Source organism: Xenopus laevis, chromosome 8L (assembly GCF_017654675.1).
Source record: "Xenopus laevis strain J_2021 chromosome 8L, Xenopus_laevis_v10.1, whole genome shotgun sequence".
Classification (NCBI taxonomy): domain Eukaryota; kingdom Metazoa; phylum Chordata; class Amphibia; order Anura; family Pipidae; genus Xenopus; species Xenopus laevis.
Window position 1 is genome coordinate 73712787 of NC_054385.1, and position 19701 is coordinate 73732487.

At 39.0% G+C, this 19701-nt stretch overlaps 1 protein-coding gene across 1 annotated transcript; it reads left to right on the forward strand.

Annotated features, from left to right (window-relative positions):
• The first annotated feature begins 935 nt into the window (after positions 1 to 935).
• lrrc74a.L (leucine rich repeat containing 74a L homeolog) lies at positions 936 to 14964 on the forward strand. Its single transcript, XM_041573925.1, has 14 exons — positions 936 to 957; positions 1426 to 1467; positions 2746 to 2921; positions 3916 to 4023; positions 4659 to 4752; positions 4913 to 4962; positions 5175 to 5256; positions 6349 to 6434; positions 6786 to 6980; positions 7108 to 7203; positions 10271 to 10414; positions 10807 to 10911; positions 11903 to 11988; positions 14294 to 14964. The coding sequence occupies exons 1-14, from the start codon at positions 936 to 938 to the stop codon at positions 14703 to 14705; spliced, it is 1698 nt and encodes a 565-aa protein (XP_041429859.1). The 3' UTR covers positions 14706 to 14964.
• Positions 14965 to 19701: the final 4737 nt, after the last annotated feature.

The window sequence follows — 19701 nt, forward strand, 5'->3', positions numbered from 1 at the left end:
GATTTGCAAGATATTAGTGCTGTCCTAGGCAATGAGAGAAACACATTTAAGTCTCAGTTGTAGGGATGAACCGAATCCAGGATTCGGTTCGGGATTCGGCCTTTTTAAGCAAGATTCGGATTCGGCCAAATCCTTCTGCCTGGCCGAACCAGACTTTTGGGTCACAAAACAAGGAAGTAAAAAGTGTTTTCCCCTTCCCACCTCGAATTTGCATATGCAAATTAGGGTTCGGGGGTTCGGCCGAATCCAAAAAAGTGGATTCGGTGCATCCCTACTCAGTTCTCACCATAGGGCTGCAGAACAATGTCATTAATATATTGTTTACTTCTTTCTCCCAGTTCATTATCCAAATTGTGTTGCACTTCTGCCTGTATTAATTAAATGCATTCTAAGGGGCTGATTTATTAAACCTCAACTTTTTCGGGTCTGGTTTTTGATGGCAAAAATAAAAAAAGTCGCAAAAAAAACTGTTTTATTACACAACGAAACTGAGACAATTCAGAATCCAAAAATACTCCAGCTAAAACCTGTTGAAATCATTTAGAAGTCAATTTAGAAGCTGTCCCTTTTACAACTGGAAGATCTTTCTTTGATTTGCAGTCTTAAAGACTTACGGGTGTTTTTGACTCTGCCTTTTGTGCGACAATACAAAAAAGTTTTTAGGTCTTTAAATATATTTCATGACATTTGTGATTTAAGAGAAAGTAAGTTTATTTGTGGTTTCAAAAACCTCTAAAACCACTCAAATGAGACTGTAAATAGCCCTCCACGTGTTAGGCTTAATGGATGTATGCACATCTGTCTCCTAATGCATGTCTTTACTTAGAGAGTTTCTAGATTCCCAGTCTAAAGACTGGCCATACACTATAAGATCCGCTCGGTTGGCAAGGTCGCCAAATGAGCGGATCTTAACCCAATATTCTGGGCATTATCGGATGAATCTGAATGTTCGGCACAGTACTACGAATGGGCTCTGACGGGTCGCAGGAGCGCATCAACTAGCCGATGCGGTCCTGGATCGTACAAAAAAAAAATCAAACTTGACCGATCGATATCTGGATGTTTTTTGGCCTGATATCGATCGGCAGGACCCGTCGGGAGCCCCCACACACGGGCAGATAAGCTGCCGAATCCGTCTAAAGGGCGGATATCGTCAGATTTAATCTGCCAGTGTATGGCTACCTTAAGCCTGTAAAACATGTTAAAGGTGTATTTGTTGCCAAATCCAAAAGAAGTTCCTTTACTGAGGTGTAGCCCACCTCCAGCCACTACTGTATTCAGTGCTGTATACAAAGAGAAGCACTCATTGCCCTCTAATCTAGGAGTTCAAAAGACATGTCAGACATGTTTTTTTTTTAATTTTGCACCTTTCCCAAATTATGTAAATTAATCCTGGTAACCTATCTGTTTATGTCTCTGTTCCAGAATCTGGATCTGATGCCATCTTAGAAAGTGAAAAAAGACAAGGTTGGTCTGATTACTAATTTGGAGTCAGGAATGATTTTTTCCTCTTCTGAGGGGAATTAGAATAAGCTTCAGATGGGGGTTTGGGGCCAAAGATAGGTATTCCAGTAAAGGGTCAAACTTGTTAGGTGCAATTTTTAATCAGTCTCAGCTTTTACATAATAAAATATTGCAGTTTTTCACAATCTGCACAGACCAGAAGAAAATGGTATACAGTCCATGTATCTAGCAGGACAAAAAAAATGGTTGAATTATTTTGAAGAATGTCTAAAAACTGCCCAATATAATGACCTAAAAGCCAGGAACTCAGATTTGACAGCTGGAAGAAAGTTCTTACCCTTCTGTGAAGCAGAGGAACCCATGCCAGTACTGGTGTTGCTGATGCAGTTTTTTGGGGCCTTGTAACTTGCAGTGGAACTGACATGGAACCTACTAACTTCAGAGATCAGATGAGATTGGTAGGGTACAGACTCAAATTAAGGAAAATGTGCAATTAAGAGATGGCCAAAAGGTTCAGTCTCACTTTCCTAATATTATATCCGATAGTTGCTGATGGAAAATGAAGGCTGCATTAACAATTAGGAGTTTTAAAGGTAATATGTTTGTACTAAGAAAACTGGAATTACCTGCATGCCATTTATTTCTGAAACATGATTTCAAAATAGTTCCCTCCCCCTACATTTAGCAGCTGTTTAGCATTGTGCTCGAAACTCTATACTACTTGTTATATGATCAGAGAACAGATACCTAGTACCTGTCACTGACTTGTAGGATAACTGTAGCACAGGGAGCAATATGGATGAGCTCTGCCAAAACATTGAGGCTCTTTCCCTGTGCACTCCTGCTCTGTCTTGTCTCCAGAACCCATCAGATGGTTATGACACAGACTTAGAAGCTGAGGGTAAGTTTGTACTTGTTATTAACAACATGCATAGTACAGATGGAAAAGTGTACTAAAATAGTAACTTCAGGCATATGAGGCAGAGTATACACAAAACAATCATACCATGGAAGTAGTATGTGTTTAGAGAGAATGCCCAGATGGGAATCTCATAGATTGTTAAAAGATGAAGCAACAAGTCAGGATGCATAGGGTGGGTTACAGGCTAAGTAGATTGTTCTTTACAAAAGGTAAAAGAACGCGATAGGCAACATTTACTGCTTTTTTTTTTTTTTTTTACACAGAAACATTATTTAGGCAGTTCTGCTTAAAAAAAACACATTTAGAATGCCATGCTCAGTTAGTGTGCATTAGGGCTTGCCTATACTCCTTTCTTGCAGTGTTAGCAAAGTCACACAGAGACGAGACCTCTGAAGAGCTATACGTGCAGGCATGCCAAGAAGCTGGTGTTGTACCTGCCTCATATTTCATGCGCCACATGAATAACACAAGCATGGACCTGAAACATCATGGACTTGGACCCCGTGGTGCTCGAGCAATTGCTGCATCATTACAGGTAAGATTATCCTGTAACAATGTAAAAAATGTAAGCAAAGGCAGGATATTAATTTATAATTGTGTAAACACTTGACTAACTATGCACAATGTACTCCAAACACAGCATGCAAAGTGCAATTTACAGATGCAATGACAATATTTTTTCCACAATGCTGCATTTTTTCCATACTTTCAATATCTTTGTGGCCTCAAGGGAGTGATGCTTTTGACACCTATGTGGCTGATGCGTCAAAATGTGAATACTTCACTTCACATAAAATGTGATTAAACATGAGGGAGGGTTGGACACTGCAAAGAGATTTTGTATGTTTGTCATATTACACAGCTGTATCTTTCCCTAATGTTAATTTGTTTAAAGGAAAATGATACCCCAAGAATTAATACTTAACAGATAGTTTATATGATATTAAGTGGCCTTATAAATAATCTTTCCAACAGGGATATATATATATATCTGGCTGATGTGACCTAACATGTATGTGTGCCCTTGGTTTGTTTGTGTGCACCATTAATCGTATAATCACAAGGGGCGTAAGTCAAAAACAAGGCCAGGCAGCATTATTTTTTTTTTTGGTTACAGTTCTAGATTCTCCTCTTATTTTTTACATTATGGGTGGTGACAGCATCCAAGAACCCTAAAGAGGGGTTTAGCCACTTAAAGAGGGGACAGGCCAGTCACTCTTATTCTTTTTTGCATTTGGAGCTTAGTAAATAACCCCCGTGGTGTCTTAGCAAAGCTAATTATCACTATTGTCTATTTTGTAGCTGTGACAAGTATCTGCTATTAGTAGCTCTGTGTGTCTTCAACCTCAATGAATGTAATTTTTCATGCAATGGCTGTGGCAAACTGTTCGCAACTGCCCTTAGAAAATTTCTAATAAACTGATGCAAATGTCTAAACAAAAACATGTACAAACACTTTTTAGTATGTGTACTGTTTATATATGTGTTAAAGCTTTGCTTTTCACACTCATGATTTTCCTTGCTCCTAGTTCAATAAATGCATCACACACCTGAACCTGGAAGATAACTGGATCCAGCCAGAGGGAGCTGTTGACCTGGTGGAGATGCTTAGAAAGAATTATTACATTCAGGACCTGGTACTGTGAGAGTGACTATTTCAGTGCAGGGATGTTGATTTTGTATGTTTGTCATATTACACAGCTGTATCTTTCCCTAATGTTAATTTGTTTAAAGGAAAATGATACCCCAAGAATTAATACTTAACAGATAGTTTATATGATATTAAGTGGCCTTATAAATAATCTTTCCAACAGGGATATATATATATATATATATATATATATATATATATATATATATATATATATATATATATATATATATATAAAAATATGGAACTTTGCCCAGTAATTGGCTGATGTGACCTAACATGTATGTGTGCCCTTGGTTTGTTTGTGTGCACCATTAATCGTATAATCACAAGGGGCGTAAGTCAAAAACAAGGCCAGGCAGCATTATTTTTTTTTTGGTTACAGTTCTAGATTCTCCTCTTATTTTTTACATTATGGGTGGTGACAGCATCCAAGAACCCTAAAGAGGGGTATAGCCACTTAAAGAGGGGACAGGCCAGTCACTCTTATTCTTTTAGTGTCCTTTTCTCCCAAAAGATTATGTTAGCCCTCCACTGTTTGTGCCCACCTTGCAATGAAGAAAGAAAAGGATATTACAGGTAAGACAAACATATCCCTCTAAAGGATGTCTTTACTTCCAGAATATTTCTAACAACTATCTTGGTGTACGTGGTGCTGAGGTCATCTCCAAAATGTTGCTGGACAACACGTCCCTACTATGTTTAAAACTAGCACGTAAGTTTCAGTTTTGCGTATGTCAAATGTTTTTTTCATTGAGGTTCCTCCCTCATTTTAAACAGGGCCATACTCTTCTCCTTGGCCCAATCAATTCTGTGATAGTTAGAGTGAAGGCTTTTGACAATAATTCATTTTTCTGTTCTCTACATTTTTTCAGAGAATGAATTTGATGATGAATCTGTGAAGTACTTTGTTGAAGCATTATCTGTGAGTGAAAGGAAGCTTGTCAAGAACAAAAACTTCCATCGCTTACTTCCTTGCCTCGTTTTGTCATCCTGTCTTTTGAGATTATATTTGTCTCTTGACACTGTATCCACTAAAATATAATGTTTTCACTTATCTCCTGTTCTGTGCTTCTATTAATGGATTGCTTCTGTTTATACCAAGTTAATAAATCTTGGCTTCTTATCAACCCATAGGCAAATTTCCGCTTAACTGAGCTGGATCTAAGTCACAATGAGTTCTGTGAGAAAGGAGGCGAGTACCTTGGCCAAATACTGGGTGAGTGGTAATGCTTAGGTGAGGATTAAAGTAACTCAAAGATGGAAAAGAAGAGAGGGATAAGATTAAACATGAGGGAGGGTTGGACACTGCAAAGAGAAAAGTGTGAAGAATGATGTGATTATGTGGTGAAAGAAATGGAATGGAAGAATTAGTGGTTGTGTGACAAAAGGAATTGTATTTGCAGGAAGCACAAAGAAGTAGATATGAGGTGGAATTGATAAGGAAACAAAGAAACAGATTTTATGTGATGAGTAAAATAAAATAAAGAAGCTGCAGGCAGACGAGAGAAGGTTAAGGCTGATTGTACATGGGAGATTTTGCTGGCTGCTAAATATACCTATAAGCATATTTACTCAAATTTGTGTCCTTATTTAATTAATTTAGCGCATGTAACTTTCTTTAGAGTTTAACAGCATGTAATAAATGGGTTTGTAGTGTGCAATAAATGGATGTCTCTTTAGAACCTAAATATGTATTGCTAATTATACCCCTACACTTGAATCCTTGCTGGCTTCCTTGAGCACTGTTAAAGGGGTGGTTCACCTTTAGGTTAACTTTTAGTGTGTTATAAAATGGCAACTTTTCAATTGGCCTTAATTTTTTCTTTCTTTTTTTTTTAATTATTTGCCTTCTTCTTCTGACTCTTTCCAGCTTTCAAATGGGGGTCACTGACCACATCTAAAAAACAAATGCTCTGTTATAGCTACTTTTTATTACTCATTTTTCTATTCCAACTATTCAAATTTCAGTCTCTTATTCAAATCAGTGCATGGTTTCTAGGGTAATTTGAAATTGCAAACTGGAGAGCTGCTGAATAAAAAGCTAAATAACTCAAAAACCACAAATAATAAAAAATAAAAACCAATTGCAAATGGCCTCAGAATATCAGTCTCTAAATCATAGTAAAAGTTAATTTAAAGGTGAACAACCCTTTAAACAATATTGCAGAGAATAGCCATTTTCCATAACCCCTTAAAATCATTGTGCATCTAATATTCTAGCACCTTATTATGCATGGGTTCTTTAGCGTAACTGTACTGATAACATAAGATAATCTTAGCTTTAGTAATGAAAGTATTTCTATTTTAGCTTCTAATGAGGGTCTGCAGGTGTTGAATCTCGGCTGGAATCACATTCGTATGAAAGGAGCCATTGCTCTCAGTGCCGGCCTGCGGGTAATAACTGTGATATGACCGTGGGTTACATATTGACATATGCTCCTGTTAGATGGAGCTATGGAGTATGGGTTATATGTGACAGTTTAGAGAAGGCCCTTATACACCAGAGATTAACCGTGCATTCTCCTGCAGTGGATTTCTTCTGCAGTGGATTTCTCCTGCATTGGGTACTTGGATGCGCCTGTGTGAGTACAGTTTGATCAGGAAAAATGGGAGAAATCCACCACAGCAGAACACAGGGGTAAATGCCTGTATGTAAGGGCCCTTACAATTCACTTTTGTCTTTTTGTATATTATTTCTGTAAGCCACTGACACATTATTTCATATTTCTGTTTATTCCTGCACAGGCTAATGGAATGCTTAAGGTCTTAAACCTTTCATACAATGGTTTTGGAAATGAGGGAGCTTTGGCACTGGGTGAAGCACTTAGAGTGAATTTCTCTCTGGTACAGCTCGACATCACTTGCAATAGAATAAACAATGAGGGAATAAGGCTGTTGTGCAAGGGACTGGAGATCAATGAAACCCTACGCGTGCTAAAGGTAATGCACAACTAATAAACTCCTATTAATCTTAGAAAACGCTCAAATCTTCTATATTTGTCATGGACCTTAAGGTTTTTTTATAGATTTTAAACAAACTTAAATTTTATTTTTTTGCTTTTTTTAGCTCTCAAATAATCCTATCAATGTAGAGGCTGCTATCCTTCTGCTTAACACAATCTCCAACAGGCCTGAATGCAAGATGGAGGAGCTAGACATTTCTGTGAGCAGTGGGAGTAATTATATTTATATACAATGAAATGTATAATTTATAGAACAGAAAGAGCACACTAAAGTTTCGACAAGTATTTTCATACATTAAGGGGCAGATTTATTAAAGTTCCAGTTGTTTTTTCCATGAAAAATTTGAGTTTTTGAGGTTATTTTAGAGTCAAAAATCGATTCTTCTGGTAAAAAAAAAAATTCCATTTAAAAAGATTTATTATACCCCAACACTGGAAATAGCTCTAATACAAAAATACAAAACCTGTCAAGGTCATGTAGGAGTCAATGGCAGAGGTCCCTTGACCCATTTGAAGATGTTTATAGCCTTTTTTCGGAGGGTTTCGCTCAAGAACTTAATCAATTCGAGCGATTCAAGTTTTTTTTTTCACAGAAAACTTGATCAATTACAGTTTTCGGGTTCTTAACCCCCAAACTCACTGATTCAAATTTTTCCCATTCAAGTTTTTTTTTAAATTGAAACTATTGTTGTTGTGAGTTTATTCGAGTTCATTCAGTGTCTAAAAAAATTCTAAAATTCGATTTGATAAATAACCCCCTAAATCAGGGCTGTCCAACTGGCAACCCCCCCTTCTGTGGCCCCCCATATGCTGTGTCTGCTTAACATATGTAAAATTTAAAAGGTATCACTACAGAGATTAACTGGCCCCTGCATTGTTTGAACCTCAAATTCAGACTCTAATCCCCTGTATTGTTCACACTTGTGATCCTCCTGTATTGTTCACACTTGTGATCCTCCTGTATTGTTCACTCCTGTATTGTTCACACTTGTGACACCTCTATTGTTTATATCCTAAAGGCCTGTAATGTTCACACCTGAGATCCAGACTGAAACTGCCCACATTGTTCACCTGTTCACACCTTATTCAAAATGCTAACGGGGCACCAGCACTGTGTCACTGTATGTAGTACACATTAGAATGATAGCTTTCCCTGTCTCCTGCTCTGTTCTGCCTTCCTTCCCTGTGTGTGCCATTCTCTACTTGCCCAGTGTTTGTGTGTGCCAATCTCTGCTTGCCCAGTGCTGCTTGAGTGTGCCATTCTCTACTTGCCCAGTGCTGCTTGTGTGTGCCGTTCTCTGCTTGCCCAGTGCTGCTTGTGTGTGCCATTCTCTGCTTGCCCAATGCTGCTTGGATGTGCCATTCTCTGCTTGCCCGGTGCTGCTTGGGTGTGCCATTCTCTGCTTTCCCAGGGCTGCTTGGGTGTGCCATTCTCTGCTTGCCCAGTGCTGCTTGTGTGTGCCATTCTCTTCTTGCCCAGTGCTGCTTGTGTGTGCCATTCTCTGCTTACTCAGTGTTGCTTTTGTGTGTCATTCTCTGCTTGCCCAGTGCTGCTTGTGTGTGCCATTCTCTACTTACTCAGTGCTGCTTGTGTGTGCCGTTCTCTGCTTGCCCAGTGCTGCTTGTGTGTGCCATTCTCTGCTTGCCCAATGCTGCTTGGATGTGCCATTCTCTGCTTGCCCGGTGCTGCTTGGGTGTGCCATTCTCTGCTTTCCCAGGGCTGCTTGGGTGTGCCATTCTCTGCTTGCCCAGTGCTGCTTGTGTGTGCCATTCTCTTCTTGCCCAGTGCTGCTTGTGTGTGCCATTCTCTGCTTACTCAGTGTTGCTTTTGTGTGTCATGCTCTGCTTGCCCAGGGCTGCTTGTGTGTGCCATTCTCTGCTTACTCAGTGCTGCTTGTATGTGCCATTCTCTGCTTGCCCAGTGCTGCTTGTGTGTGCCATTCTCTGCTTGCCCAATGCTGCTTGGATGTGGCATTCTCTGCTTGCCCAGTGCTGCTTGGGTGTGCCATTCTCTGCTTTTCCAGTGCTGCTTGGGTGTGCCATTCTCTGCTTGCCCAGTTCTGCTTGTGTGTGCCATTCTCTGCTTGCCCAGTGCTGCTTGTATGTGCCATTATCTGCTTGCCCAGTGCTGCTTGAGTGTGCAATTCTCTGCTTGCCCTATGCTAGCTGTGGAATGTAAGCTTGTTAGGGGTTTGTTCTTGGGGTTTGTTAGGTTTGTTAAGGGCCCCTAAGAATGGGGAATGGTCAACACTGACTTCCATTATCGGCCCTTCACCACATAGGCCAGTAAAATTTTGGCCCTCAGTACCACAGAAGTTGGACAGCACTGCCCTAAATCATCATCACTAATTAGATTTTTTATGTGACTGAATTTTTTATAAAAGACTTGATTTTTTTTATTTTTTATGTTGAGACTCATAACTGCAGTATATCTACAATTTTTAACCAGATGCTAGGCAACTGACTTATACAGGTGCGCTCTCCACTGTCTCAACCTTTTGTCCCATTATTAATTTAGTGTTAAAGGACCACTAACATTAAAAAGTGAAAATATTTTATTACTTTTAAAGTAAAGTAAATTGTGTATCAGCTAAAAATAATATTATTTTCATATAGCACCAACAAATTACACCTTTGTATGCATTTTAAGCAATTACACAATTAGGGGCAGATTTACTAAGCTCGAGTGAATAATTCGAATGAAAAAATATTCGAATTTCGAAGTAATTTTTTGGGTACTTCGACCATAGAATTGATCAAATTCGATCTAATCGGATGATTCGAACGATTCGAAGTAAAAACCGTTTGACCATTCGATAATCGAAGTACTGTCTCTGTAAAAAAAACTTCGACTTCATACTTCGCCACTTTAAACCTACCGAAGTCCAATGTTAGCCTATGGGAACCTTCCCCGGCACTATTCTAAGTTTTTTTGGGTCGAATAAAAATCCTTCGATCGATCGCTTAAAATCGTTCGATCTAATAATTTTAATTTGATCGTTCGATCAAAGCTTTTGCGCTAAAATCCTTAGAATACGATATTCAAATTCGAAGGATTTTACTTCGAGGGTCGAATCCGAGGGTTTTTAACCCTTGAAATTTGACACTTGATAAATCTGCCCCTTTTTTTGGTGTTTTGTAGCCATGACAAAACGCAGACAATAGCACCAAAGTGTCATGGCCCTAAAGGGTAGTAAGTTACAAGGATGATGAAAAAGTGCAATGCAAAGGATGCAACATTGTTGAAACTCCCTTTTATTTTGACAGAATGTGCTAGTGAATCCATCCTTTCTTGTTCGCTTGGAGACAGTGTCCTCATATCACCCAACCTTGCGTGTACTATATGCTGGGGAGCAAGGATTTATGCCAAGAAAACCTGCCTATCGCAAGGACCCAATGAAAGTCATTCAGGTAATTAAAGTGCTTATGTTTTAAAAATGGAACATGTTTTATAATTCACACGTAAAAATTCAATAAGTACACCCCCATGTGCAGGAAACACATTGAATACAAAAAATAAACATACCATATAAATTCCATTTTCCACTTGACTCATGTCATGGCCTGCTTCTGAGCAAACATAATTATCACGCAGAACTTCATTAACATTAAATGCCTTTATTTTACATTACATAACCACAACAATTATAAAAATAATCAAAGATACTTATTGTTTTTTGCTGATTATGTTTGCTGCAGTTGCTTTATCAAGCATTCATTATAATTCATTATATTCATTATGACAGTTGTGAATTAGACTACTGGGTCTTACTTAATGTAACTATCCATCTCTCTTAATTTAGAACTACCTAAATGAACGCAAACTACGGATGCTGGATTTTTTTAAGAACATGGATAAAGACAGCACAATGAGAATCCCAGTTAGTGAATTTCGGAGACACATCACAGTAAGTGCAGTAGTGGAACAGTGGACTGTTGAAACCTGTCAGTAACATCCACAATAGTACATAGTAGTGTACTAAACATTTTAGTCATATAGTATAACTTAATATCCCAAGGTAACTCTTGATAAACTAGTTTTCTCTCCTTGGCTAAAGTAAACCAGCAAATTTGCAAAATGTGCATACAGTACAGAGCTAGGTGCTACAGACAGCCGCAAGTAGCATCTGTCTTACTTTGCGACATACTTCCTTTTAGATAACAAATTCTATTTTTCTCTTTTATTAGATTATTACAGGGGCACATTTATTATATTATATTCTGTGAAATTAGCCATTAGCCAGAAGAAAACTCTTAAAGGGGTTGTTCACCTTTAAGTTCACTTTTAGTTTGATGTAGAGAGTGATATTCAGAGACAATTTGCAATTGGTTTTAATTTTATTTGTGTTTTTTGAGTTCTTTATCTTTATATTCAGCTGCTACCCAGGTAGCTAAATTAGAATTCTGGTTGCTAGGGTCCAAATTACCCTAGAAACCATGCATTGATTTGAATAATAGACTGGAATATAAATAGAAGGGGGCTTGAATAGAAAGATGAGTAATGAAAAGTAGCAATAACAATACATATGTAGTTTTGCAGAGCATTTGTTTTTTAGATGGGTTTAGTGACCTCCATTGAAAGCTGGAAAGAGTCAGAAGAAAAAGTCAAATATTTAAAAAAAACTATAAAAAAAAAAAAAAAACACATAATGAAGACCATTTGAAAAGTTACTTAGAATTGGACATTTTATAACATACTAAAAGTGAATTAAAAGATGAACCACCTCATTAAATCCTATACAGGAAAAGCAAGCAATGGCTTTTTCTTCTTGCAAAGTATCTATCTTACTCCCTTTCCTCAGCTTTATTTTTCTTGTTCCATTTTTATTTTTTGTTTTTCCAAATGTATTATTTTCACCACTATCCAAACTTATTATCTCTGGCCACTTTACTTTACAGCTGGCTGGCCTTCCCCTGAATGGTGCACAACTGGATGCACTGGTTCAAACACTGGACAAAGACGAGACCGGCTTTGTTGACTACAGGTAAAAGCACAGGATAAATTGGGAGATCCATGGTATTATCTTAGTTACATATATAGTTACAAGGGTAGCCAAAACATCCACATTTTTACATTTTTCTCAAATCTTGTACTCAGAACACACTCAGAACACACAAAACAGGTAAAGTTGTCTCCAATTTGCACAGTAGAAAAAAAGTCTCCTGTCTCTAACACAGCACGGGACTTGTCCCTGGATCACAGGACATTGAGGTTGTGGAATGCACTGCCGGGTGATGTTGTGATGGCTGATTCAGTTAATGCCTTTAAGAATGGCTTGGATGATTTCTTGGACAGACATAATATCAAAGGCTATTGTGATACTAAACTTGATAGTTAGTATAGGTATGGTATATAGAATTTGTATGAAAGTAGGGAGGGGTGTGTGTATGGATGCTGGGTTTTCATTTGGAGGGGTTGGACTTGATGGACTTTGTCTTTTTCCAACCCGATTTAACTATGTAACTATGTAACTATCATTTCTAATTTCTAAAAGATGTAAATTTGCTTCAGGCCTTGACGCCTATAGGAAACAATGAGCAGGTAGCTTTTACTGGCCGTCTGTTTGAAATCTTATTGGTTTGCTTTGGGTTACTGTACCTGAGTTTTAATATCAGTAGACTTGTCATTTCTCACTAAACAGCTTTCAACCATTTCTTTCACACATCCTTATAATAGTAAAGTACATATCTTTGGCAAATCCCATTTACTAATCTCTCTGCTTCATAATGATAGGCACCTGAACCGGGAACATTTATTAAACCGCTATCCATCTGCCACCCACCAAGACCAGTTCCTTCTTTATCAAAAAGGGACAGCTCTTTCACCTTCTTCTGGGTAATACCCTGAATCAGTAATGCAGGAATATCACCCATCACTCATATGTAAAAAAAAGTATAGGACATAACCTTAAATCCTACTCCCCTGTGGATAGCACAACAATCCCAGCACATAATTAAACACCTTAAGGACCCCTTAACAAGTATTCAAAATGCTAGCAAACCCCCAGGACAAAGCACCAGCTTCACCTCCCATGGGCAAAGCAGGGCAGGCAGAGTATGGCACACATAACCAGCGTAAAGCAGGCAGAGTATGAAACACAGGTAGAGCAGGACAGGCAGAGTACAGCATAGGGCAGGTGGAGTATGGTACAAACAGGCATAGTAGGGCAGGCAGAGTATGGCACACACATACAAGCAGCATAGGGCAGACAGAGTATGGCACACATAGGCAGCATATGGAACACAGAGTAAGGCAGGCAGATTATGGCACACACAGGCAAAGCAGGGAAGGCAGAGAATCCGAGTATGGTACGTACAGGCAGAGTATGGTACGTACAGGCAGCGTATGGAACACAGTCAGAGTAAGGCAGGCAGATTATGGCACACGCAGGCAGAGCAGGGCAGGCAGAGCAGGGCAGGCTGAGTATGGCACGCACAGGCAGACTATGGTACACACAGGCAGAGTATGGTACACACAGGCAGTGTAAGGCAGGCACAGAACATACTGTGCTACGTACAGTGACACGGTGACAGTGCTGCTTCTATAGTCTATATGTGGTGTGAACAGGTGTACAATGCAGGCGCTTACAGTCTAAATCTGAGGTGTAAACAATCAATGGTTTTACAGGACAGGGTTTTACAGGACAGGGTTTTAAAGGTGTGAACAATGCAGGGTGCGCACCCCCCCCATTCTTTGGAGTCATGTGCATGTGAAAACCCCTTCCCATTCTTCCCACAATATGTTTTATTAAAGCTCCAGGGTGGGGGTGCAGGAGGGTTTGGGCCCAGTTGCGATCGCACCCCCTGGTAGCTACCCCACTAAGTTGAGTTTAGACATTTCCTGTCTAAATGCATATTTTCACATTCTTTAGTTAGGCAATGGGGGCAGTAGGTCATGTGGCAACATTATAAATATCATGCAAAGACAATATTATGATAGATGTAAAAAATGTATTAATTTCTAGTATCTCTTTAAGTGAAATATGATATACAGGTATATCTACAGGCCAAAGTCAATACACTAACAGCAGCCTTTAGGTTATTTGAGTGGGGTCTGTGTTTATTTTAATTGATATGTAATAAAGGGTGTTTTTAACTTTAATTTGTGCAAGAAATGTTAATGTAACGTGTAATTATCCATTGATGCTGTTGTTGGTTGTCTGTGCAAAAATATAATTATTTGAGTAACTTTTGTTGTCCTTTGGTTGTTTTTTTTTTTAAATAATATTTATTTGTTACCTTTGCATCTTCATTTTTGTATGATGTTTTGCATATGCTTGTCTTATTCAGGGACCTTGTAGACACCCGAAACAAGATGGTTAGAGACCAGCGTGAGGAGCAGCGCCGTAAGGAGAGAAAGAAACGACAGAAAAAGCAGCGTAGTGAACGAGCATTGAGGTCCTTCCATAGTGCAGTTAGGGCATTTACTCCTCCTCCTGCATCAAGGGGAGCTCAGGATCACAGCATTAGTCCTGTTCATGTCTCTGTCACTTCTCTTAGTTCCTGGTATCAGGAAGAGGAACAAGGACCCATTCTTAGATTTTCTGCCATCAAGAGGAAGACTACAGAAGAAGAAAGTACCCTGCAGAACCTAGGTCCTGAGCAATATTATAGTTCACAGGGAAGTCTAGGTTCCCAGTGTCTTTCTGAGCCCCTCACTCTTCTGGAAAGTAGTCCTTCCCCACTCTGTGACAGTGGGTAAAAAGGGAGCTAATGGAGATAGAAAAAAGATCTATAGTGTATTAGATGAATGCAGTGCAGTAGAGTTTACAACCACCCAGTGCCAGCTTGGTAGATATAACATTTGTGGCACCTGTTAAGAGATTCCTGTGTGAAAATGGAGGTGCTCCTAAGCTTACTGTGCCTTGGAAATGTCTTTAGACCCTTGGCCAATTCTCCAAATGTATGGACTAATATTACACGGAAATATTTGCTATATATATATATATATATATATATATATATATATATATATTCAGCTCACAATATTTTGAAGAATACCCCTTTGCAGCAATAACAGGTTAACATTTGTTCGGGAATGATTTAAGTCCATTCCAAGCAGGTTTGCTTTAGGTTGTTCACATTACACAAATTTTTAGTTGGATGGAGATCAAGACTTTGAATTGGGCATTTCATCAGCTGGGACTTGGCATCTTGCTAAATATAGGGAAATATTGCAAGGGAATTTGTCTAAATGGTGGCTCTACAAAATATTGAAAAGTGGGTATAGAAAAGTTATGTAAAAAGCATAAATCTTTTTTTTTCTTACATAAAACCATGTCACAAAAAAAACCTTAACTAAACCTTAAGTGTAGGATTTGTTATTCATAAATATGACATCATCAGTTTGAATACTTCAGCAAGGTGCTGAATTTACATAGGTAGATCACTTTATTGTATAATTTATATAGGTATCTGCTCAAAGTCATTGATTTCCAAATTGCCCTCTGTGTTGGCAACCAACCGACCAGTGTATAGGTTCGATAAACTTGCCTATCTGACCTGGGTCTTCTTCAGATATTAATTAGGCCAGGTGGAAAAGACATTGGGGACATTTATATTTCTAGGAACGTTCCCCGCACTGCCTCAGCTTGATAATAGAATGCATCCAATCCTCCACGGGTACACCGCTATCCCGATATATACTTCAAAATTTCCAAGAATGAGGAGAGCACTCATAGATAGCAATTTATGCTGTGATGTGTTTATTCAGGCTATTACACGAGTGTAATAGCCTGAATAAACACATCACAGCATAAATTGCTATCTATGAGTGCTCTCCTCATTCTTGGAAATTGGGGACATTTACTATTCCTCTGGGCAGAGGTGCCAGAGCACTAAGGGGCATGCTCCTGCAAACATGCATGGAGCACTTCTGAAGTGTGGAATGGCTGTACTCTGCACCTTCTGTCTGTGATCCAGTAATTGGAAGCTGAAATTTTAGGCTGGTGCAATATATATAAAATATGGCATTTTTAGCCATATTCATTTTTAGGGTTTACTTCTCCTTTAAGTTAATGGATTGGTCCATTTGGCCCACCAGTTGGGTGGCCATATTGAGAACAGATATGTTGTGGTGTATGGGCAGCTTATAGGACCATCTTTTTATAACTAGGTAGTAAACAGAATTTTTAATTTGTACTTGTGTTTGTTATGTTAACTGTGATGCATGATATTAAAGTTATCTGTGTAAACCGCATGCAACTTTCTGTTTCTTAAAAATGCATATGAATTTGCTTATCTGTCAAAAAGAAAGCAGCTTGCCACAGTACACCAAAGCAAGATTATGCCACTCTCTATCCCACCGGTCTATGTGATTTTCACTTTAAATGGGTTAAAATGAGTGTTCATAAATTCATAAATAAGTCTTTAAAAAATCCATAAAAATTAAGAGTGGCAGAATTTTATGCACCTATGTCATCTGAACACAAGCACTGATAACATTTCTGTCAGTTTGGAAGCGAAGCTTAACTTAGCCATACCTCCCAATGGTACAGTTTTCTGTGGGACAGTCCAGATTTTGACAGCTCAGCCCACAGTCTCGGTTTCTTGCCGAAATGTCCTGAGTTTCCCTTTAATCTCCTGCACTGACACCAGAAAAAGATAAGTTTCTAAATTAATTTAATAAGAGGCTTTTTGGAAGAGAGCCCAGAATACTCAGCACCTACAATTACATACAATTGTAACTAATAAGATAATCAAGTCACTTTGGAGAACTGAGACTTACAGTTTTAAGGGCAATTCACCTTCATTAGCAAAACTGTAATAACACATCAAACATGACCCTGAAATGTTTTCAGACTTTCCATAACCTGCCACATTTTTAAAAATGGAAATGGTATTAATCAACCCCTAACAGTGTCGGACTGGGACACCAGGGGCCCACCAGAAAATCTTAGTTTGAGGGCCCACTTTCCAAAAAAGTATATATCTCTTTATTCTCCTTTTTACACTACATACTATACTTTTTTCTTCCATTAATATGCCTCTTTGTTCCCATAAAGAAATAGTGGATAACAATGAAATAGGCCAAATGGTTAGAAGCAACATGTACACTGACACCTGGGCCCACCGGGAGTTTTCCTGGTATCCCAGTGGGCCAGTCCGACACTGACCCCTAAATACTAAATGGTATTTAGGGGTGTGGCCACAAAATGGGCTGGTAAAAGGTCTGGCTCGCTACGCGCAGCAGAACTTTTTATCCCTCTTTCCAGTTTTCAAATGTTAGGAGGTATGACCTAGCAGACTATGATCAGTTGCAATTTATTGACGTTTAATGAAGCCCCAGAAATGAAGTTTCGCAGCCCCAGAAACGCCCAGCCCCAGGTAGACATGGATAGAACATACAGATTCCTTACAGATAGTGGCCTTGCTGGAATTGAGTCTAGTACCCCAAGTCAGCGATGCTAACCAGGGCCAGAATTAGGGGTAGACAGTGGCATGTGACTAGGGTGCTGGGTACATACATCTGTTGCCTGCCTACGTACCCCAAGTTCCGACCATCCTGAAACTGCACCCAGTGCAGTCCATCAGTGAGCAGGCCAGTGATTTTTGCAAGAGTTGGTAAGGAGCAGGAGTGGAATTGGTGGGTGACCAGGGGCTTGCTTGGGGCACCCTTACCTTTTGATGCTAAACACTGCTCCACTATGCTGTCAACTTCAGCTGTTCAAGTTATAGTGATTTACAAAAAAATGAAAGCAATTTTTTACAGATTCTGGCATTTTACTACTGCAGTTTTTCCTGAGGGGCAACTGAGGGGCCTTAATTAAATTTTCACAAGCCTGTGTTTCTTAAAATGCGCCAAACATTAGCGCACATCTTTCAAAATTAAAAACAGTTTTTTATGATCTGCCTCTGGAGGGCGGCATTGAACACATAAAGCCATTTCATGCTATGTATTTGGATGGTAACACGCAAATCTGTAAAGAATCACTGAATGCATATCTTTCTTATGTACATAACTAAACACAATATATTAGAAACATTCAGGTTAGATACATTTTCTATCCTTTGGTGTGTCTATGAACGTTTATAATTTTTATTCCGTGTTTTATTAGCCACAAATCCACTGATGCCTAATTAATTGACCGTGCATCCCATAACATACATCTAATGCCTCTACATTTTCCGAGAATGTGTTAACATTGCCATAAATATATTAAAGGGGTTGTTCACCTTCCAACACTTATTTTCTCAGTTCAGTTTGTTTCAGACAAGCTCTGGGGGGGGTCGACGACTCTCTAAACTGTACTCCAGAGATGTTGTTGAACTAAATGTTGCAAAATTGTAACAGTTCAGAATCTGCACCTAAATTACTGAGCTGCCAGACTGAAACACCAGATAAAATAAAACCAGTAGCACTCTGAAAATAGTGAAAAATGAATACCTGTTTTAATTAGCCCATATGTATACAAATTAAGGGCAGAGTTTCAGGCTCCACGGATAAAGGTCTCAGTGGAGACCGAAACGTTGCCCTTAATTTGTATGCATATGGGCTAATTAAACCACGGATTAATGTGCTACTGGTTTTATTTTACATGGAATGCAGGACCTGAGGGGTATGCAAAGGTCATCCAGTTTGAGCACCTGGCACCTTTTTCGGGTGTGTAATTAAGAGTTTGAGCACTCCACACTCCACAAACGCCGGAGACAGGGACATTAAACTTAGATTTTAGAAAAACGGTAAAAATTAAAAACTGGAAAGCAATTGAAAACAGTCATTATTTCTGGAGAACAATCTGAAGACAACTCAACTGAAAAAGTGGTTGGAAGGTGAACGACCCCTTACAACAATTCTATTTAGTTATACTTAAATATTCAAGCCTTGCATTGATGCTTGCTTATAGACTGCTTTCATACAGAGCGGTAACTGTAATAAAGAAATGTCATACAAGGTAACATAGACCATGCCAACACTTCACCCAAACCCAGCCAAAGTCCAGCAAGACTCCCTTTTTTGGGTCCACAACCTGGTGAGGTAATTTGCTCTTTCTCTTGCAGAATAGGTAATAAGAATTATTAGGGTTATACAGTATGTGTCTCAGATTCTGTATGTATCATAGGTAAAGTAACAGTGTGATAATTTAAGAGGTTCAAGTAATCTCTGTGTTTTTATCATTTTCTAAGTCAGTGATATTATTTTCCAACTGCACATGCTGGTACCCTATACCTCTCCCCACATCAACATGAAGAGTAGTGAGTTTGCTGTGTGCCAGTTAATTAGGGAGTCAGTGCCAGTCAGCATAGCTTTACATTTTGTATAGGTGTTATGTTGTAACAATCTATATATACTTCAGCACACCAACTAACCCAGCCTAATTTGATTGGGAGATGTCTGGAGGTTTTCTTGCAGTTGGGCAGAGGGATCAGTAATTTCAGGTTACTCTAGACCAGGGCTGACCAACTGGTGGCATGCAGCCTGTGGCCCCTCCCTTGTGTGGCCCCCTACACGAAAGTCTCTCTGCTGTGTCTGTTTACCATGTGTTAGCTTTAAAAGGAATGACTACAGAGATAAAATGTCCCCCTGCATTGTTTAAACCTCAAATTCAGACTGTAATCCCCTGTATTGTTCACGCATGTAATCCCCCTGCATTGTTCACACTTCTAACACCTATATTATTCACACCCCTAAAGCCATGTACTCATTACACCTGAGACCCACACTGAAACTGCTTCACACTCATACAAACTGCTGAAGG

What these genes read in the sequence shown, in the direction of transcription:
- lrrc74a.L (XM_041573925.1), top strand. Translation starts at nt 936, where the DNA reads ATGAATCTGAATGTTCGGCACA. An exon ending in CTCTCAGTGCCGGCCTGCGG is followed by an intron (nt 6,435 to 6,785) that starts GTAATAACTGTG and finishes ATTCCTGCACAG; the next exon opens with GCTAATGGAATGCTTAAGGT. An exon ending in TGGAGGAGCTAGACATTTCT is followed by an intron (nt 7,204 to 10,270) that starts GTGAGCAGTGGG and finishes TTATTTTGACAG; the next exon opens with AATGTGCTAGTGAATCCATC.